This window comes from Mus caroli, chromosome 11 (assembly GCF_900094665.2).
Source record: "Mus caroli chromosome 11, CAROLI_EIJ_v1.1, whole genome shotgun sequence".
Classification (NCBI taxonomy): Eukaryota; Metazoa; Chordata; class Mammalia; order Rodentia; family Muridae; genus Mus; species Mus caroli.
Window position 1 is genome coordinate 50,924,102 of NC_034580.1, and position 18,044 is coordinate 50,942,145.

Below are 18,044 nucleotides of genomic sequence, written 5' to 3' on the forward strand. Positions count from 1 at the left end.
AAATATGAATAGTGACTGGAGCTCAGGAACACAGATTCAGGTCACCCCAATTTTCATGTTCAAACATGGTGACAGTTGGATGAAGTTTTTATAGTAACAAAACAAGGGAAGTCATAAATCAAGGCCCTTTTCTAATACATCAGTGGAGACATGAAGTCATTAAGTGGTTAAAGCGAAACAGGGAACATTGCAGTGTCTGGAACAGTGTTGTCAGCCCTTCCTTTGGCTGGAAGCTAATATACATATTTTGCATGTGTTACAGGATATGTCTAATGATCACAAGCTCTTGGGTTGTTACTCAAAATTCTCTTTATTCTCTTGAGAAAATTAAGCAGTACTCTGAGAGTTGGGGAAAGGCTAGTGTTTTCCAAAATCCAGCCTTCACAGGGCCATGGCACATGTGGCAAGCTTGGTGGGGCCACAGACTCCTGGAAAGTGGATTTCTATGTTCCTGGTCACTTGTTTACCAGAAGTGGGTTCCCCTGGCAGCCACAGCAGCTCCTGACAGGTTGGTTCTAGAAGGTTTCAGGTTTGGGACTGAAGGGGAGTATCCTTTTGGCTAAAAGCTTTATTAAAAGAGTTGTTAACATTATGGGCAGACAGACAGACAGACAGACAGACAGAGAGCATAGTGTGGTGGCTGAGGAGAGGCAAGGCCCCAGAAGCAGAGTGGAGGTCCCCTCTTACAGGTTTCAGAAGAAAGGGGAAGGCCTCACAGGGAACGTCTATCTGGGGCAAGGTCATTGGTTCCTCATTCCTAAGCATCAGAAGGAAGGGAGTAAATTCCCAGGAAGGACTCTATGACTCTGTAGATGCAAGAGAGGGAGGAGATGGGGAGTGGTGAGGAGGTGAAGGAGGGAAGAGGATTTAGGGAGTGCGGAGGAGGTAAGGAGTGGGGAGTAAATGGAAGTGAAGAGGAGGTGGGGTGTGAGGAAGAGGTGGGGGAGTGGGGAGGAAGTGGGGAGTGAGGAGAAGGTAGAGGAGTAGGGAGGAGGTGGAGGTAGGGAGTAAGGAGACAGTGGAGGAGTGGGGAGAAGGTGAAGGAGTAGGGAGGAGGTGGGGAGAGAGGAGGAGGTGGAGGAGCAGGGAGGAGGTAGGGAGTGAGGAGAAGGTGGAATAGTGGGGAGGAAGTGGGGAGGAAGGAGACAGTGGAGGAGTGAGGAGAAGGTAAAGGAGTGAGGAGGAGGTGGGGAGAGAGGAGGAGGTGGAGGAGTGGGGGGTGAGGAGGAGATGGGGGGGGGGGAAGGAGGTAGAGGATTGAGTAGGAGGTGGAGGAATGGGGAGGAGGTGGAGGAGTGAGGAGGATGAGGGAGGAGATGGAAGAGTGGGAAGGAAGTGAAGGAGTGGGGGAGGAGGTGGGAAGTGAGGTAGAGGGGGTGAGTGAAGGGTTCTGGGAAAAGTGTAGAGAAGAGGCACTTGTAACTGAGGTGTATAGGGTAGGGCTATTCTTGACCATCCTTCTTAGAGACATCCAATAGTCTGGCAATTTCTGAGGTCTATAGGCTTTTTTTAGGAGGAATGACCCCCACCCACACAGGCCCTTAGTAGGCACTCAGCATTATTTATAGGAGTGTAAGAAAGAGGCTGCTCTGCAGGTGGCAAGGTCAGATGGGGAACCTTTCCAGCCCCTGTGAGTTTCTTAGTGAGATTCCAGGACTCTGGTGCTTGCTTGGAGATTGTTCGTATAATTTTCCCAGGAGTAAGGAAGGATAAGCTCTTCGCTGTCAACTGGAAGGGGGCGGGCAGACAGTAATTCTTTATCTCTCAGTAAGATGGAAGAATCAGTGAGGGAAGAGAACACAGAAACGTGCGCAGGACAACCTTTATTCCATTTTATTACTGAGGAATTCGTGGTCAAGGTCAGGAGCTGAAATTTTCAGCATTTATGAAACAAAGCAGAAAGTGTTGATAAGAGATATCTTTATGTTGTGAAAATATACGAATAAGTGGTGTTCTATGAAGCCTTTTAAGATCTATGTTCAAAGTGNCTTTTACTCACAGAACTTTTTATCTATTCATCCATGTAGTTTCATAGCAGACACCAAATGTGTTTGAAAGGGTAAATTGCTTTTCTTTAAAGCAATAATTTTATTATTATGTGTGAGGGGGTATTGAGACACAAGCCATGGTGACTACACAGAGGTCAGAGAACAACTTNAGGTGTTGGATCTCTTCCTCAATCAAGGAACATGGATCAGCAGGCTTATGTGCAAATGTCTTTGCCCATGAGACATTAATTACTCTTCTCTCCAACTTTGCTTCTCTTAGTCCTGGACTTTGGACTTGTCCATCTTTCTAACTCTCTCAGAGAATGTATTTCACTAGCACTGAAATCCGGGTACGTCATTTAGGTATACTCTATAATATCTATCCCATATGTAAATTAGTCAAAACTTTCAAACACCAACATTGCCTTGACAATGCTTCCATATGGCACGGGTGGAGGGTCAGAAGCAGACTCCATGGAACATTTGGACATCCACTGAGGGTGAGAAAGGGAAGGAGGGGCCTGAAAGGCTGCTCTGTCTGCGATTTTGATTTACTAGGTTTCTAGAAGATAGTGTAGTTGTTAGCTTCNACACTGTGGATTCATAATATATTTCTTTAATTTTTTAATATGAACTTATTTATTGTGGTGAGTGTTGGGGTGTGGTATGCCATNGTGCATGTTTGGGGGGAGTCAAGGGACAACTTGAGAAGTCAGTTCTCTCTCCTTCCATCACGTGAGTTCCGGGTATGGAATTCAGATCCTGAGGCTCGGTGGCAAGTGCTTTTGTCTACTGTGTCATCCCTCCAGTCCTACACCACAGGGGGAGAACAAAACAAATCTGCAGCCAAGTGGAGATGAACACAGAAAAGTCATCTGCTTTGACAACACATCCTCTGGGCTCTGCAAACACAGACGTGAGAGGGAAAATAACACCCAGTCCGTTGCTGTTTTCTGCATTAATGTTAATGGATGGCATCCAAAAATAATCTTTCCACTCCAGGTTAATTATAAATGCTGATGCTGCTTCCATTGGCTTCATTAGCAGTATTTCGCTTATTTTTGTACAGGAACGTTTTTGTTTTGTTTTGTTTTGTTTTTAAATCTAGTCCATAGCATTTTTTTCCGAGTTAACCACGACTCTAAGTAGTTCATAATTACAGCATAAGCAGCATTTCTTCTAAAAACAAGTCCCACACATTGCAATGAGCAGGCACAGTGCCAGCTCATTAATAGCTCTCAACCTGCTCATGGGCCAACTCTCCAGGGGATAAAAATTATTTAGTCTTGATTTAGAGAGCTTGTTAATTTCTGTAGCATAAATATTTCTGCTAGGACTGATTTTAAGCCATAGCTTATTTGACAACAAACTCCCAAAAGTCCTAACTTTTGGAGGGTTAGGCTTTTGCGGGCAGTTCCTACCCAGTAGGTCTCTCCTGCATCCTGGGTATGGAGGTTAGGATAACTGTATTGTGCTGCTTAGCTACTCGACAACACCTTTACTAGGCTAAACCCACCCATCATGAGAGCATCTTGAAGTGAGACTCCCGTGGCACATTACAATCACAGTTATAAAAAAAAATCACAATGCAGAAAGATGGAGTGTAATGTCTGCTCTGGGACCCAGAGCGAAGTCTGAGTTTTAACATTAAAAAAAGTAAAGAGTAGGTGGAATCTAAGAGCCACATTACCTCTCTAATGGCATGCAAGGAGGCAGAGGTGACAGAGTGCACCTCCTTGCAGTGCTGGCATGTAGAGAAATGTCAATCACAGAAGCCAGGCCTTCGGAAGTGGCCTTCTGACCACTCCTTTCATGGTACCTCTTCAACACAGGGGACGGTGGTAAGTTGGGTGTTGTGGATGGATGACTGACAAGGGAACTGGGGGCCGGCATCCTCTGTCAGCTCCACAAGGTGGCATTCTGTCAAGAAGATAATCTTCTGGGCTGGAGGCCCCTGTGGGCGATGCTGGGGATGGCACCATTTGCAGGAAGGAGAGACAACATTCCGAAAGGCCGCCCGGAAGCGCCGAGACAGGAGGTTATATATAATGGGGTTGACAGCGGAGCTCAGATAGAAAAAGACACCTGCCAATGAGGGATGGAGGAAGGTAGGGAAAAAGATGTAAATATTTAGCAAAGGCCTTGGAACCCTTTGATCACCTCTCCTGGAAGCAGTGGCGTGTACAGGACACTCCCTGAGAATTTAAAACGCTGTGGGGAGATCTGCCTGTGCACTCAGGACCCAAACATGGAGTGCGGTGGTGCTGGGTGATGGCACTGATGCTAGACGTTCAAGTATCAGAGAAAAAAGGCTTGTTTCTTCACTGGATTTTTAGTCAGCTACATTTTGAAGCAGTAGCCATGTTGAAGACTGGTAAGTCAGTCAACACACCATCCCTGGAGAAACTCTTCATTTTGGGGAAAACCTCTGGGAGAGGGCGACTCCCAACTGCTCCGGTGCCACGTCCCTTTCCTACCCACTCATGCTTCAGCGATAGCGCTTCCAATGAATAGTTATGTTTTACCATTTATTTTGTCCTCCAGACGGCTTGCATATTGTCTTTTCTCTGCTTGTTATACATGCACTCTTTTTCTTTAGAGATTTATTTTTTAATTATGTGAGTGTGTGTGTGTGTGTGTCTATGCGCAGGCACATGCGTTCATGAATTCCAGTTCCCACAGAGGCTAAAAGAAGGCATCTGATCCTCTAGCACCGGAGTTACAGGCATGAGAGAAACCTGATTCTGATACAGAGCCTGGGACCTAAAGTTGGGTCCTCTGTAGGGAAGTGCGTGCTCTTAACCACAGCGCAGTCTCTCCAGCTCATGCACACTCATTTACTATCATCTCCTGTTTTGTTTCTCTAAGACATCGCTGAAGCTGAAGGGAGGCTAGGATAGTGACCCTCTTCTGTTCTGGGCCCTTAGATAAACACTCTTCAGCTCCTTCTGGAGAATGGAGTTTGGGTATTCTGCCTGAAGCCGAGTGCGGAGAAACAACGTCCTCCAGGCTGACTTGGTCGCTGCCGTGGCTGTCTAGAACTGTCAGCTGTGATTACCCGTTGGAGACTACAGAAGGGCACTCTGGTTTGCGTGCCTTCCTTCCAAGATTTATGGACAGTTAACAGTTGTTTGGGGAGAGAGTCATGAGACTGGGTCCCTTCCCAAGGATCCATAGAGAGCCAGCCATTACTGAAACATATATTTTTTCAGTGTAACACCTGCCTGTAAGTTGCTCACATGCCTGTTAGGAACCCTAGTGACTCACTGCTTCAACACACTACACTTGGATGGAATCCCTGTTTTGTGTCTATGGTCCGTGTCCTCTCTGGGATGAGGAGACATGTTTGTTCATTCAGGCTCTGACTGAACGCTTACTAGGACATTCGTAAAACTCCAAAGCACATTGAAAGATAAGAGATTTAGACTTTTTTCCCCGTGAATACTCTATAATTTTTTTCTTCAATTGGAAGATTATAACTGAGGCAGGATTCTTGGCAAGGTTGGTAACAGGGATACAGAACGATATCTACAAGAAGCATTGTGATACCAACTGCCTGTCTACGGCAGTTACTCGGTCATAACAGAGACTGCTGTGGTCATAAGGGACTCAGTGGAGGTGACTGACATCAGCTGGACCTTGACATGGGTAGGAGACAGTTGAAGAGAGAGAACGTGTATTTGGGTACAAATGCTCAGAGTCAGAAATGGCTGAATTATACAAGGCAAGTCTGGTGTCTGAGCTTTCTCTCCTTGCCATCCCTTCCCCTCTCTCCTTCCTTTTGTCCGGAGATGTGATGTTTCCAAGTTGCCAATATGCATCTTATGTCTGCTTCTGGTTTTGATCCTGAGAATTCAGAGCCCACAGAATAAGCCAGCAACAACAGATGCTGGTGGAAGTGCCCTGAAGCTAACGCCATAGCTTCTCTATTTTGGAGGAAAAGCCCCTGAACCTCAAATTCAATAGCTTAGAATTTTAACAGGTTTTTATAGCTTTGTGCCTTTGGGAAAACCATTTCTTCCGTGTATGTCTTTGGTGTCAAACACTGATGATCACTGAGAATTCCCTGTTGTAATTATCACATGTAGAGTTGGGGGTTTCCTTAAAGTAACCTCTAAACATTTTTAATCTTTAAATACAAATTACCCATCTTTGAATACAAATCAGCACCTGCTGTTTCCAGAACAGAAGACCAGATCCCCAGATCCCCAGATCCCCAGATCCCCAGATCCCCAGGTCCCCAGAGCTGCTTATGTACTGAGCCTTCAGGACAGTGAAGGAAAAGCCACTTTATAGTTGAGTCACCAAAACTACCAGGTCTTTACCTGATACCACGTGGATGAGGTTGAACACAGCAGCCAGGGACTCAGTCCACTCGTCCACAAAGCTGAAGAAGAGCCGGTCCACATGGAAAGGGGTCCAACAGATAGCAAACACGAGGACCAAGACAACTGGAAAAGGAAGTGGGAGTAGATCAGGGGAGGACAAGATGCTCGCCCAGCCTTCCTCTTCTTTAGCAGGTTTTCCCTACCACCTTGGCTAAGGGATGATTGCTATAGGCAAAGGTGACCCCAGAGTTAAAAAATATTTGAACATGAGAATTAGTTGTATGTATCTAGGACCACTTTTCTATACAATTGCCTCAGTTTTCTTTTAAAATGTATAGTTCTACTTTTACTTGAAAATTTTGCTTTTGAAAATTTCATAAATGTATGCATAATAAAATATATTCACGTTTACTCCTTCTTTTCCCTCTCTAACTCCTTCCATGTGCTCCAATATGCCCCATTCCAACTTAATGTCCTTTTTGTTGAGAACTCGACCTGCCCATTTCCTCTCCCCCGCCCCTCTTCTTCACAATAGGCCCAAAGATGAACCTAGATAAATCTTTTCTTTGTTATATATGTCTTGTGTGTCCTATGTGTGTGTTGTGTCTTGTATATGTTGTCTGTCTTGTGTAGTGTGTGTGTGTGTGTGTGTGTTGGGGTGTGGGGCACAGAGGTCAACTTTAGTATCATTCCTCAGGAGACCTGCCCACTTTGATTTGAGACAGTCTCACTTTTACCTTGAATTCACCAATTCAGCTAGACCGCTGGCCAGCAAGGCCCAGGGATCCACCTGTGTTCACCCACCCAGCTTTGGGATACTGGATTACAAGCACACATCACCCAACATGCTCAGCTTCTTATTACACAGATGCTGGAGATCAAACACGAGCTTGTTCAGCAAGCACTTTACCAACCCATGCACATCCCCAGCCTTCTTCCTTTTGTTTTGTCATAGCAGTGCAAAGCAGTTAACACAAAACTAAAACTCATTAGGAGTCTCTTTGATCCTTTTGATTTTGTGATGGGCTGGGTAAGACACAGAGTCAGAACAACTGTAATCACAGTGTTGATTCTGCGAGGAAGACCCTGTCCTCCTGAGTCAGAAGTACACGGGATCTCCTGCTTCTCATTTCCAGCCCCAGGGCAGGGATGGGTGTGCCAATTGTTCCTCCTTGGGACACTGAAGCACCACAAAGATAAGCAAGCATTTTTTCCTCTTTAGGAAGCTGTCAGATCCTTTCCTGTGATGCACTGCTTGATGTTTGTATCTGGGTGATCTAACAGAGCTGGAGGAGAAGAGAGTCTCAGGACGAAGGGAGAAGAGCCTTGAGCTGACACCTTCTGAGGCTGAGAGATGGGTACACAGTCTTCATTTTGCAGTTTTGCCCATGAGCACCTTCCAGGTTTTCACAGAAACTGGAACCTTTGTTTGCTTTTGGTGTTAACTTTTAGGGTAAGCTGTCTGTCTATGCAGTGTGCTTCCAAAAGTAACTGGAATATTCTTTTGAATTTATAATATTCTTTCCTCAATAAAACGTCTTCCCACCACCCACTTCTGCTCATCATTCCTGATTACAATGAAGTCAAATGGTCTACATTTTGTCATTATTACTTTTTTGCTCTGTTTTTTGTTTGTTTGTTTTGTTTTGTTTTGTTTTGTTTTGTTTTGTTTTAATAGTACTGGGAACTGAGCTGGAGCTCCACGCATATGAGGCAAACACTCCACCACTGATCTAAAGCCCAGTCTTTTTTATTTTTATTTTTTTACTTTTTGAGACAGGTTCCTTTTGGGTTGCCTAGGCTGGCTTTGCACAGAGCCCAAATCTATTTTTTCCTGTGTGTGGCATGCTAGGAATTGAACCCAGGCCTTGCACATGCAGGGGCTACATTCCAGGCTTGCTACTAAGATGCTAACACCAGCAAACACTGAGATCAGGATCAAAGGGAGAAGGAGAGACATATTAAAGACTCCCTGCCTCCTCACAACAAGATCCACCTCTGGATGAAAAGCCTCAAAGAATATGATTATTAGAGTCAAAAGACCACCTTGGAAGATTCTGGGTTTTGTCCACAGAGGGCCCAGTTTCCATGAGTCATGGGCACATGAGCCTGGGGACTTCTTCTTTTGTAAAGGTAGGTTGTAATTTGGAAAATTTATAATAAGTTTCACATATCTAATTATTGTCTCTCCTGGAGGACTGGTGCTGTTTTTTTGTTTGTTTGTTTGTTTGTTTTTTTGTTTTTTTGTTTTGCTTTCATTTTCAAGTGTCCCTTTGTATTGTGTATGGAGGTGTGTGCATGTATGTGCATGCATTTTGAACATGAGTGTGAACGTGTCTGTGTGTGCATAGGCCTATGGTTGAGTCAAGAGTTGTCCTCAATCACCCATCCACCTTATTTACTGAGGCAGGCTCTCTCAATCAAACTCAGAGCTCACTGATAGGGCCTGTCTCCAGAGCCAGCTTGCTCTGTAGACCCTCTGTTTCTGCCTCCCAAGAGGGGAAATATAAAAGGGTGGTCACTCCCACTAGCATTTACATATCTTCCTGGGGATGGAGCCCCTACTCCTCCTGCTTGTATGGCAAATGCTTTAACCACTGATCTATCTCCCCAGCCCAGGGGTCCATTTTCTTCTCTAGCATCCTTGTGAGGGAGGATGTTCAGCACCTGGATCTCTTAAAATAGTTTGTCTCTTACAAGTATGTGCACTTCTAATAAAAAGTCTATTTTTACTATTTTGTTTTTAAACAAGATGAAGTCTTGATACAATGTTCTGGGTAAATCATGACTAATTGTTCTTAATCTGGAATAAAAATATCCACAGAGACTACATGGCCATTGGGAGTTTATAATCTACTGAAGTGAGTTATAAAACATTGTGTGTGTGTGTGTGTGTGTGTGTGTTTGTGAGTGCAGGATCCACCATGACCTGTTCCCCATGCATGAAGAATGTTGGAGCACATATAAGTTAAGAAACCATCCCTACCTCATCTTACAGGAAGAGTGGGGTTCAGGCTCAGCATTGCAAACTTGGTTTAGTTCATAGTATTTGGAAGGCACCTCAGCAACTGTAACCTAGCAAAAGCCTTTGAATGTCCAAAACCAAAGATGAAATAAAACAGGCAGCTTCCAGAAGCTTCTGGAAACCAAGAAGGACATCTTAGCCAGCACCATTACATCAGTACCAAAGGGGGAGGGGAACCTCTGCTCTTATAAACAAGAGTGAACAAACATTGAACAAAGCAAGCAGCTTACACAGCATCTTGGTGACTGATTTTCTGGAGGGTCTGTGAATATTCACAGTCACTTTGTCTGCCTCAAGAGATTCATCTCTCTTCAGCTGAAAGAGAAGTGGAAAAGTGGTTAGGGAGAAAAGGCTGACTGCTTTTCCCATGAGAAACTTTGGAGGTATATAAACAGCACTTAAAAAAATGTTTTGAAAAATTTAAACACTTCACTGGAGGCAGAATTCAATCTAAGTTCTCTGGATAAGGGTGTGGGCAGGATACGGTAAAACTGAAACTACGTTTTTAGTGTGCAATTCCATACAGTTCTAATTCTATAGTATGTTAGGAAATATTACACACTCATGCATACACACACACACACACACACACACACACATGCACACCCCAAACGGCGAATCTTGAAATTAACAACAGCAGCAACAACATAGTAGTTAGGCCCTTCCATTCACTTATTCATTCCTTTCCCTTTTGTTAGATATATCATTAGAGTCAAGACCCTATGCCATGTGATAGGAGGTTCCAGAAAACAAAACATTATGATTTCATGCGTGTTATGATCGTTGCTGTGTGTCTTAGTCACTGTTCTATTGCTGAGAAGAGACACCATGACTAAGGCAACTCTTACAAAAGAAGGCATTTAATTGGGGGCTTGCTTACAGTTTCAGAGGGTTATTCAGGATCATCACGGTGAAGCATGGTGGAAAGCAAGACAGCATGGTGCTAGAGCAGTAGCTGAGAGCTTTACATCCTGAACCATAGACAGCAGGTGGGGGGTCGGGGGAGGAGAGACACTGGGCCTGGTGAGGGCATTTGAAACCACAAAGGCCATGCCTTCTAATCCTTCCAAACAGTACACCAACTGGGGATGAGGCATGCAAATATATGGGCCTATGGAGGGCATTCTCATTCAAACCACTGCACTGGGGGCCCCCGTGGCATCTTGAGTGTGATCATGAGCTATGTGGATTTTCCAGGGGCTTGTGCATCAACTTTCCCCAGTTTCCACATTTGCATCTCCCACGCTCATCCCAGTGAAGGGGAATCACATTTCTTAGAATCATACACTTCCAGCCCCTTTTCAGCAAATGCCCTGACACTCTACTGACCAGCATAACACGCAACATGCTGTTTTTCTGATTCTCCTGCACATCCAGCAGCATTTAAATGATCAATATTCATCTTAATTGAGATATAGGGTAATCCTTGTCATAATGGTAATGTAAGTTTGGAATGGGAGCATGACATTATATTGCCATCTCTACTAGCCTGTTTAAGGACCACCTACTTCTGAAGATGCAGCAGCTCTAGCCCATGGTCCCCTTCCTCCTAAGCCCACAGGCACCAGAGAGCACTGCTTTCTATTTGGTGGTGGCTCTTTCTCCCTTAGATCTACTTTTTTTTTTTGGACTATGGTGATGTTGCACCAGATGAGAGGAACTCTAATAATGTGTGACTATCACATACCTCGAGGTGAGTCCAGTGCTGTTTAGTCCTCTGGCATTCCCCCCTTGCTTGCTTACCAACATCACCCTAAATTTCTCTTAGACTGTTTATTCCTTTCCAACATTGACTTGGTAGTTTGGTGGGAGTGTCAGTTACTTTTATTGTTGCTATGACAAAAATACTGAGCAAGAAGCAACTTGGGTGAGGAAGTGTTTGTTTGACACATAATTTGAGGAGAGTCTATTAAGGTGAGGGAGTCACAAAGGCAGGGCATGAAACAGATGAGCACATTGCATCCCAGCCAGGAAACAGAAGGAGACAGATACTGTGTTAAACTCACCTCTTTCTTTCCCCGTTTTATTCAGCCTCGAACTCCAGCCCATGGGATGGTGCTACCATTGTTCAGGGTGGGTCTTCCTCCCTCAGTCACACCTCTCTGGAAATGTCCTCATAAACATGCCCAGAGGTGTGTCTCCTGGTTGATTCCAAACCCAATCAAAGATGACAGGGAAGTCTAAGCTGAGTTAGCCCCAATTCACTCCTGGTCCTGTCACCAAATAACCTATAAGATCAGACTGTCCTAACCCCTCGTTCCAAAGTTAGGTAACTGGGGCAAGGGAGCACCACACCCTGTACTCCTAGGAATGGAAGGGAAGGGACCCCTTTTTCACTGCATCTGAGGTAGAAAGTAGAGCAGTTTATTGTGTGGCACCATGAGAAAAGCCCTTCCAGTACTGCTGTGCGCAGGCTTTAAGCTCCCTAGAAAGAGAACAAAGAACCAGAAAAGAAGCCTTGTGTTTGACAACTTTGTATGTTTTCCTGGATGAACCTTCTCTGAGCACTATGTCTACCTTGTGAACTTCAGGTCGAAGCACCCCTTCATGTGCCACCAGTCATGCTGAGATTCCTTCACGGTGGTGACAAGGAGCCTGATGGGTCAACAGGTCATTAAGTAGAAGGAAAACTCGAACTGTCCTATACAGTTTCGAGCTCTGTTAGAATCATCCCACTGAGTTATAAGGCATGGTGTTTTCAAGTTCGAGGTATGTGAGAAGGGTGTGACTGTGTGTGATGATGAACAGGCTTTTGTGAAGAGCAGTTATCCTGATGGGACACTTTAGAGAAAGTCTTTAAAGTTGGAGAAAACTTGGAAAATGGCCCATTAAAGGTCACCTCGACAGCTCCACAAATCCATATCCTATGTCTTTAAAATACACAAGCTCCTTAAAACCAGGAACTTTACAGGAGCCCCTGGGCCCTATGTATCCACCTGTATGGTCAGCATGTCTGCCTGTCTCTTGGACTTAGTGGTGACCTCTACATAAAGTTTGTTCTGAGAATGTGAGATTTGACCCTTTGGATACATCTGGAACAGGAAAGACCTGAGGGATTCCTGCAGTGATGTAGAAATAAGAAGGTGTGGGAGTGAGGGCGCTAAGGTGTTCCGCAGATGATGAGCATGTCAGTGCAGGGCGCATGGTATTCTATGCATGGTAGATTATTGGTATTCTCATGGTTCCAATTATCATTCCACATTGTCTCAAAAGACATGGTATAAATTAAAATACCTGAGGACAGCTGTTTGTATTTCCCTTATGAGGATTACTGAGCCTCTTCTGGGAGACTCTCCTTCTTCTAACTCAGCTGTGTTTACCTGACAGATGTTAGCCTTCATTTCAGCTGTCAACTGGGCAAAACATAGCGTCACCCAGGCAAAGGGAACCTCAATGGAAGAATTGCTCAGATCAGACTGGGTCATAAGGCTTCTTCCTTTCCTTTAATAATAATAATAATGTTTATGGGTGTTTTACCTGCATGAATGAGTGCCTGGTGCTTGTGCAAGCCAAAAGAGGACATTGGTTCTCCTGGAACGAGAGTCACAGATAGTTAGAATCTGGGAATTGAACCTGGATCTCTGGAAAAAGCACCAGTGCCTTTAATCACTGAGCCATCTCTCTAGCCCTTGGGAAGCATTTTCCTAACTGCTAATTGATGTGGGAGCTCACTGTATGTGGTGCCATCCCTAGGCAGGTATGCCTCAGCTGTATACAATTGGTATCTGTGCAAGCTATGAGGAGAAAGACAATATGCAGAATCCCTCCATGGTTTCTGCTTCAGTTCTGCCTCAAATTCCTTTGGACATAACCTCTTAAAAATATTTTCTTTTATTTATTTTATATTATGGGTATGATTGGGTGCCTGACTGGTGTCCAAAAAAGTCAAAAGAAGACATCAAATCCTCTGGAACTGGAATCACAGACAGTTGTGAGCTGCCTTGTGGGTTCTGGGAAGTGAACCAGAATTTCCTGAAAGAACAGTGAGCAGTGCAGTGCTCTTTAATTTCTGAGCCATCTCCCTAGCTCTGGATTTTAAACTGAGATAAACCTTCTCTCCTCCAGTCATTATTTTGTTTGTTTTTTGTTTTGTTTGTTTGTTTGTTTTTTATTAAAGTGTGTATGCCTGAATATTGTGTGTGTATATGTGAATAAATGTGTAGATACACATTTTCCTGACCTATATCTATTTGTCTGTCTGTCTTTCTTTCTTTCAGTTTTTCTCTCTGGACATTTGTCTGTCCATCCACCCACCCACCCATCCATCCATTTGTGTCTCTGTCCATCAGTCTCTTCTTCTAAGTATCTGTCTGTCTGTCTAAGCATCTATCTATCATCCATCCATCCATCCAGTCAGTCATCATGTCCTTCTGTAGATCTACTTCTACCCCTCCCTTCCTTCCTTCCTTCCTTCCTTCCTTCCTTCCTTCCTTCCTTCCTTCCTTCCTTCCTTCCTTCCTTCCTTCCTTCCTTCCTTCCTTCCTTCCTTCCTTCCTTCCTTCCTTCCTTCCTTCCTTCCTTCCTTCCTTCCTTCCTTCTTTCTTTCCTTCCTTCCTTCCATCCTTCCTTCCTTCCTTCCTTCAATTCACCATCTGTCTCTCTGTGCATCCATCTCTACACATCCTGTTCATCTGTCCATCCATCCATCCATCCATCCATCCATCCATCCATCCATCCATCAATTTACCCTTTCATCCATCCATCCATTTACCCTTTCATCCATCCATCCACTATTTTGCTTGTTCACAACCTGTCTGGCACTGTTGAGTTTTATGCAGTTCATATATGTGCCTCTATCAACACAAAAGTCACATATGAGAGACATGGATTAGGCTATACTTTGTCAGTATTTCCTCTTGGATGGATGGGAAGCTACTCTTGGAACACCCAATTTCCATCTCCATGGTGTTCTAAGCCTGAAGAACACCTTTATTGAAATTTATGTCCTGGAATAAGGGGGCATCAGTGAGTATTCAGCTTTGAATACACACAGGCTTCTTTTGTCCTATGTCTTCCTCTGGCTGCCTTCTGAAGGTAGTGGCAACCAGATTCAATCACACCTCTACACTTCTCAGAAGACCCAGTAACTCAAATACCATTACGCCTTGGGTCTCTTTAAATCATGAACATTCAAAGGGCTTTTGAGGCCATGTTTCCAAGTCTTTTATCTTAAATGTAGAGAAGCTGAAGCCCAGTGATGAAGGGGGTAATTGAGTCTTATCTCCTGACTGTGCTTAGTCTGGTTTGGGAGAAATCAATGAACTAAAGTGTCTACACAGAATTATAAATTGTAATTGGAGGAAATTACTGGAAGCCATGACATCTATACTAGAGGTAGGACAGCTGGAGCTTCTAGAAGTGCTGCCTCAGGGGAGGATGCTTGAAGCCTGATTGACAGGGTAGACTAGAGTCAAAAAGGCAAAGGAAGCATGGTGGTGGGTGGCAGGAACCTTCCAGGGAAAGGAGTCCAAAGATTGTGGTGCCTGTGGCACAGAAGAGACTTGCTTCGCCAGACTGCTGTTGTAAGACTGTTTAAATTTTCAGAATGGCAAGTCAGACATCTCCTTTCTTAGTAACCCTCGGGTCCATTCACATCTACTTCATCTCTTCTGAAACAGGCTTCATCAATTGCATTACTCACACAAAGCAGGATGGCTATTATCTGAGCTGCCACCAGCTTGGGACACAGACACTGTAGATTCGTGTGAGTGAAACATAGTGAAACTTAAAGAAAGACTTTAGAGAAATTTATGCTTGCTATTAAACTTAGGCATTCCCCCCAAACTCATGCGAGACAAATGATTGTTTAGCTTGAACAGTAATATATTGCTACAGTTGGGGTGTGGAGGTAAGAAGGTCTTATGGGATGTGTGTTATTTGGAAATGTGTGGAAGGACGTCTTTTCCTCTGGGTTAGATACATAGGACATTCTGGAACTGTGATACTGAGCTGGATAAAATGACACAGGTATTAGGGAAAATGCCACCGCTCTCTGCCTATTCAGATTCATCCCTGTTTTTACATGTCTATGACATTCATATATGCTCTTCCTACTTGGGCCTGGCCATTCATTTAAGGACCAGTAAATAGTAAGAAAGATCTTTTTTGTTGATAACTGCCTTTCTCAGAGATGGACAGGAGTGGAGCTCTGCATCCAGAGACACAGCGCCAGAGGATTGGTGGGATGAGTGTGCTTATTTCTTTCATTTATAGCTTGTGTCTATCTCCTCCATAGTCTCTTTGCCTTTTTAAAAAGAACCACAGACTGTGAGAGCAGGAAGAAGCCTTGGAAATGATGTGATGTGACCTTTTCATTCTCCAAATGGGAAAACAATTCCAGCAGAATTGTGTGTGGCTTGCCTAGAGGCATACGTCAGAAGAGGACTGGAGAGGCTAAATAAGCCTGTAACAGTTTACTGCACGAACCGCTTCCCTAAGTGAATACAAAATTGTCATTGTGAGGACTCACACCGATCAATTTGAGTACAGCATACAACCAGAAGTATACAGATTCACGCCTACATTCCTCAAAAAAAAAAAAAATCCGACAGACTTTCTCAAGTAATTTAGAAGCAGAGAAAATGAAAAAGAAGTATTTATCATCACACGCTTAGAGAAGGAGCCTCTGATTGTAAGGTGCAAGGGAAAAAGAGTGATTTCCCCAGAAACTCACACGTCTCTTAATCACCTCTACTGCTCTAACTTATGAGTTCTGTGTACTTCCCATCCCTCAGTATCCCTACCTGCCATAAAACTGGCTTCAAGATATCTATATCTATACCTATATCTATCTATCTATCTATCTATCTATCTATCTATCTATCTATCTATCTATCTATCTATCTACACACACACACATACACACACATACACACACACACACAGAGAGAGAGAGAGAGAGAGAGAGAGAGAGAGAGAGAGAGAGAGAGAGGATTTAACTTGCTATTTCAATCAATTGACCAATACAGCCACAAAGAAATATCTGCCTTCACTGCTGGATATCTGTCTCAGATCATACAGAAGGAAGAGTTCATGATATCCTCCAGACAGGTTGGTTCAGAGAAAAACTTGAACACAGGCAGTAAAGTGGAGCAGGGGCAGCAAAGAGGCAGCAGGTTGGAGAAGCATCCCCCCAGAATGTGATCCTCTAAGCCTGGATCACATGCACACATTTAAAGTGAGACTTCCCCTCAAGCCCCTGGAATCAGATTCTCCCACACATCGATGCCCCTAAGAAGCTGTCTCACACCTTCTTAGAAACACAGGTGGAAAAGCATGGAAAGAATAAGGAACACCAGGTAAAGAAAGTGATAGAGCTGTGATTTTACTATGTTTAAGTGGTGGCAATTCCTACCTGTTCAAAAGGAGACCAAGCTGATTTTTCCTGCGAGATAAATCTTGAGTTCATGTGTGGAATTTTCATATGCAACTATTTAACATACATATAAACTCTTGTTTCTTAATTTCCCACTTAACGCTATCCTCTGTGCCCCTCCCTGATTCTATCTTTCCACCACGCTAAATCTTTCTTTGAATTCAGAATGGACAAGAAAGGTGGGATGCTGCCCCAAGCCATTCCCTCGATACTCACCCTGAGCCCCATGAGATAGTAGAGGACGCTGATGAGGGTCATCGGGAGGATGTAGAAGAGGAAGGAGGTAGCTTGGATGATGAAGTTATACACCCACATGGGTTTGGTGACTGTACAGGTGGCAGAGCCGGGCACGGAGGACCCGTTGGGAAACTGCTGGAACTTGATGCCATGGATGCTGGTGTTGGGCAAAGAAAAGACCACAGAGAAGCTCCAGACTAGGCTGAGGATCCTGAGGGCCCGTCGCCGTGTGCTCTCCAGCTTGGCTCGGAACGGATGGACAATGGCCACGTAGCGCTCAATGCTAACGGTGGTGACACTTAGAATGGAGGCAAAGCACACAGTCTCGAAGAGGGCTGTCTTGAAGTAGCATCCCACCGGCCCAAACAGGAAGGGATAATTGTGCCACATCTCGTAGACCTCCAGTGGCATGCCTAAGAGCAGGACCAGCAAGTCTGAGACTGCCAAGCTGAAGAGATAGTAGTTGGTGGGTGTCTTCAAAGTCTGATGTCGGGCAATCACCAGGCACACCAGAAGATTGCCCATCACTCCCACCACGAAGATCAGCGCATAGACCACAGACACTGGAAGGGATAGGTCACTGCGCTTGGGTCCACACAGGTAGGCCAAGTACTCCTCTGTGCTGTTCAAGTACTTCATGAGAGGATCGTGGATCCAGGAAGCATTTTCAACTTTTCCCATTACTGAGCTTAAAATCCACGACCACGGGTATCCCTTGCTCTTGGGGCTCTGTTTCAAGCTGAGCCAGAAAGAGTCTGAAAGCCGAGTCTCCTGAAGAAGGTCTCAGAGAGTGAAAGGATAGCATCAGCCTCTAGGGCTCTCCTCTCACGCTGTTAATGCCTTTTGAGGACCACCCAAGCCCCGCCCCCGGCACGCTGTAGGCCAATGAGGGTGTTAAGCTGCACCGTGGGAGAACCAGGCAGGTTGGTGTGAGGGCTTTGTGTTTGGGGAGCAAGAGAGGAGGGACCTCCTTGTGACTTGGACGCAGCCACAGAGAATCAGCTCACACTGAGTGAGCTGCCTGCACCACCTGAGGAGTGAGCATTCCAAGCCTGGCCAGCCTCAGAGTTGTGGGGCTCTGGGGAGAAACA

General features: G+C 44.7%; 1 protein-coding gene across 1 annotated transcript; it reads right to left on the reverse strand.

The window, feature by feature from the left end:
- Positions 1-1,809: 1,809 nt before the first annotated feature.
- Positions 1,810-17,732, reverse strand: Nmur2 (neuromedin U receptor 2). The gene is made up of 4 exons (XM_021178251.1): positions 16,933-17,732; positions 9,572-9,656; positions 6,314-6,439; positions 1,810-4,073 (listed from the first exon to the last, which is right to left on the reverse strand). The coding sequence occupies exons 1-4, from the start codon at positions 17,632-17,634 to the stop codon at positions 3,799-3,801; spliced, it is 1,188 nt and encodes a 395-aa protein (XP_021033910.1). The 5' UTR covers positions 17,635-17,732; the 3' UTR covers positions 1,810-3,798.
- Positions 17,733-18,044: the final 312 nt, after the last annotated feature.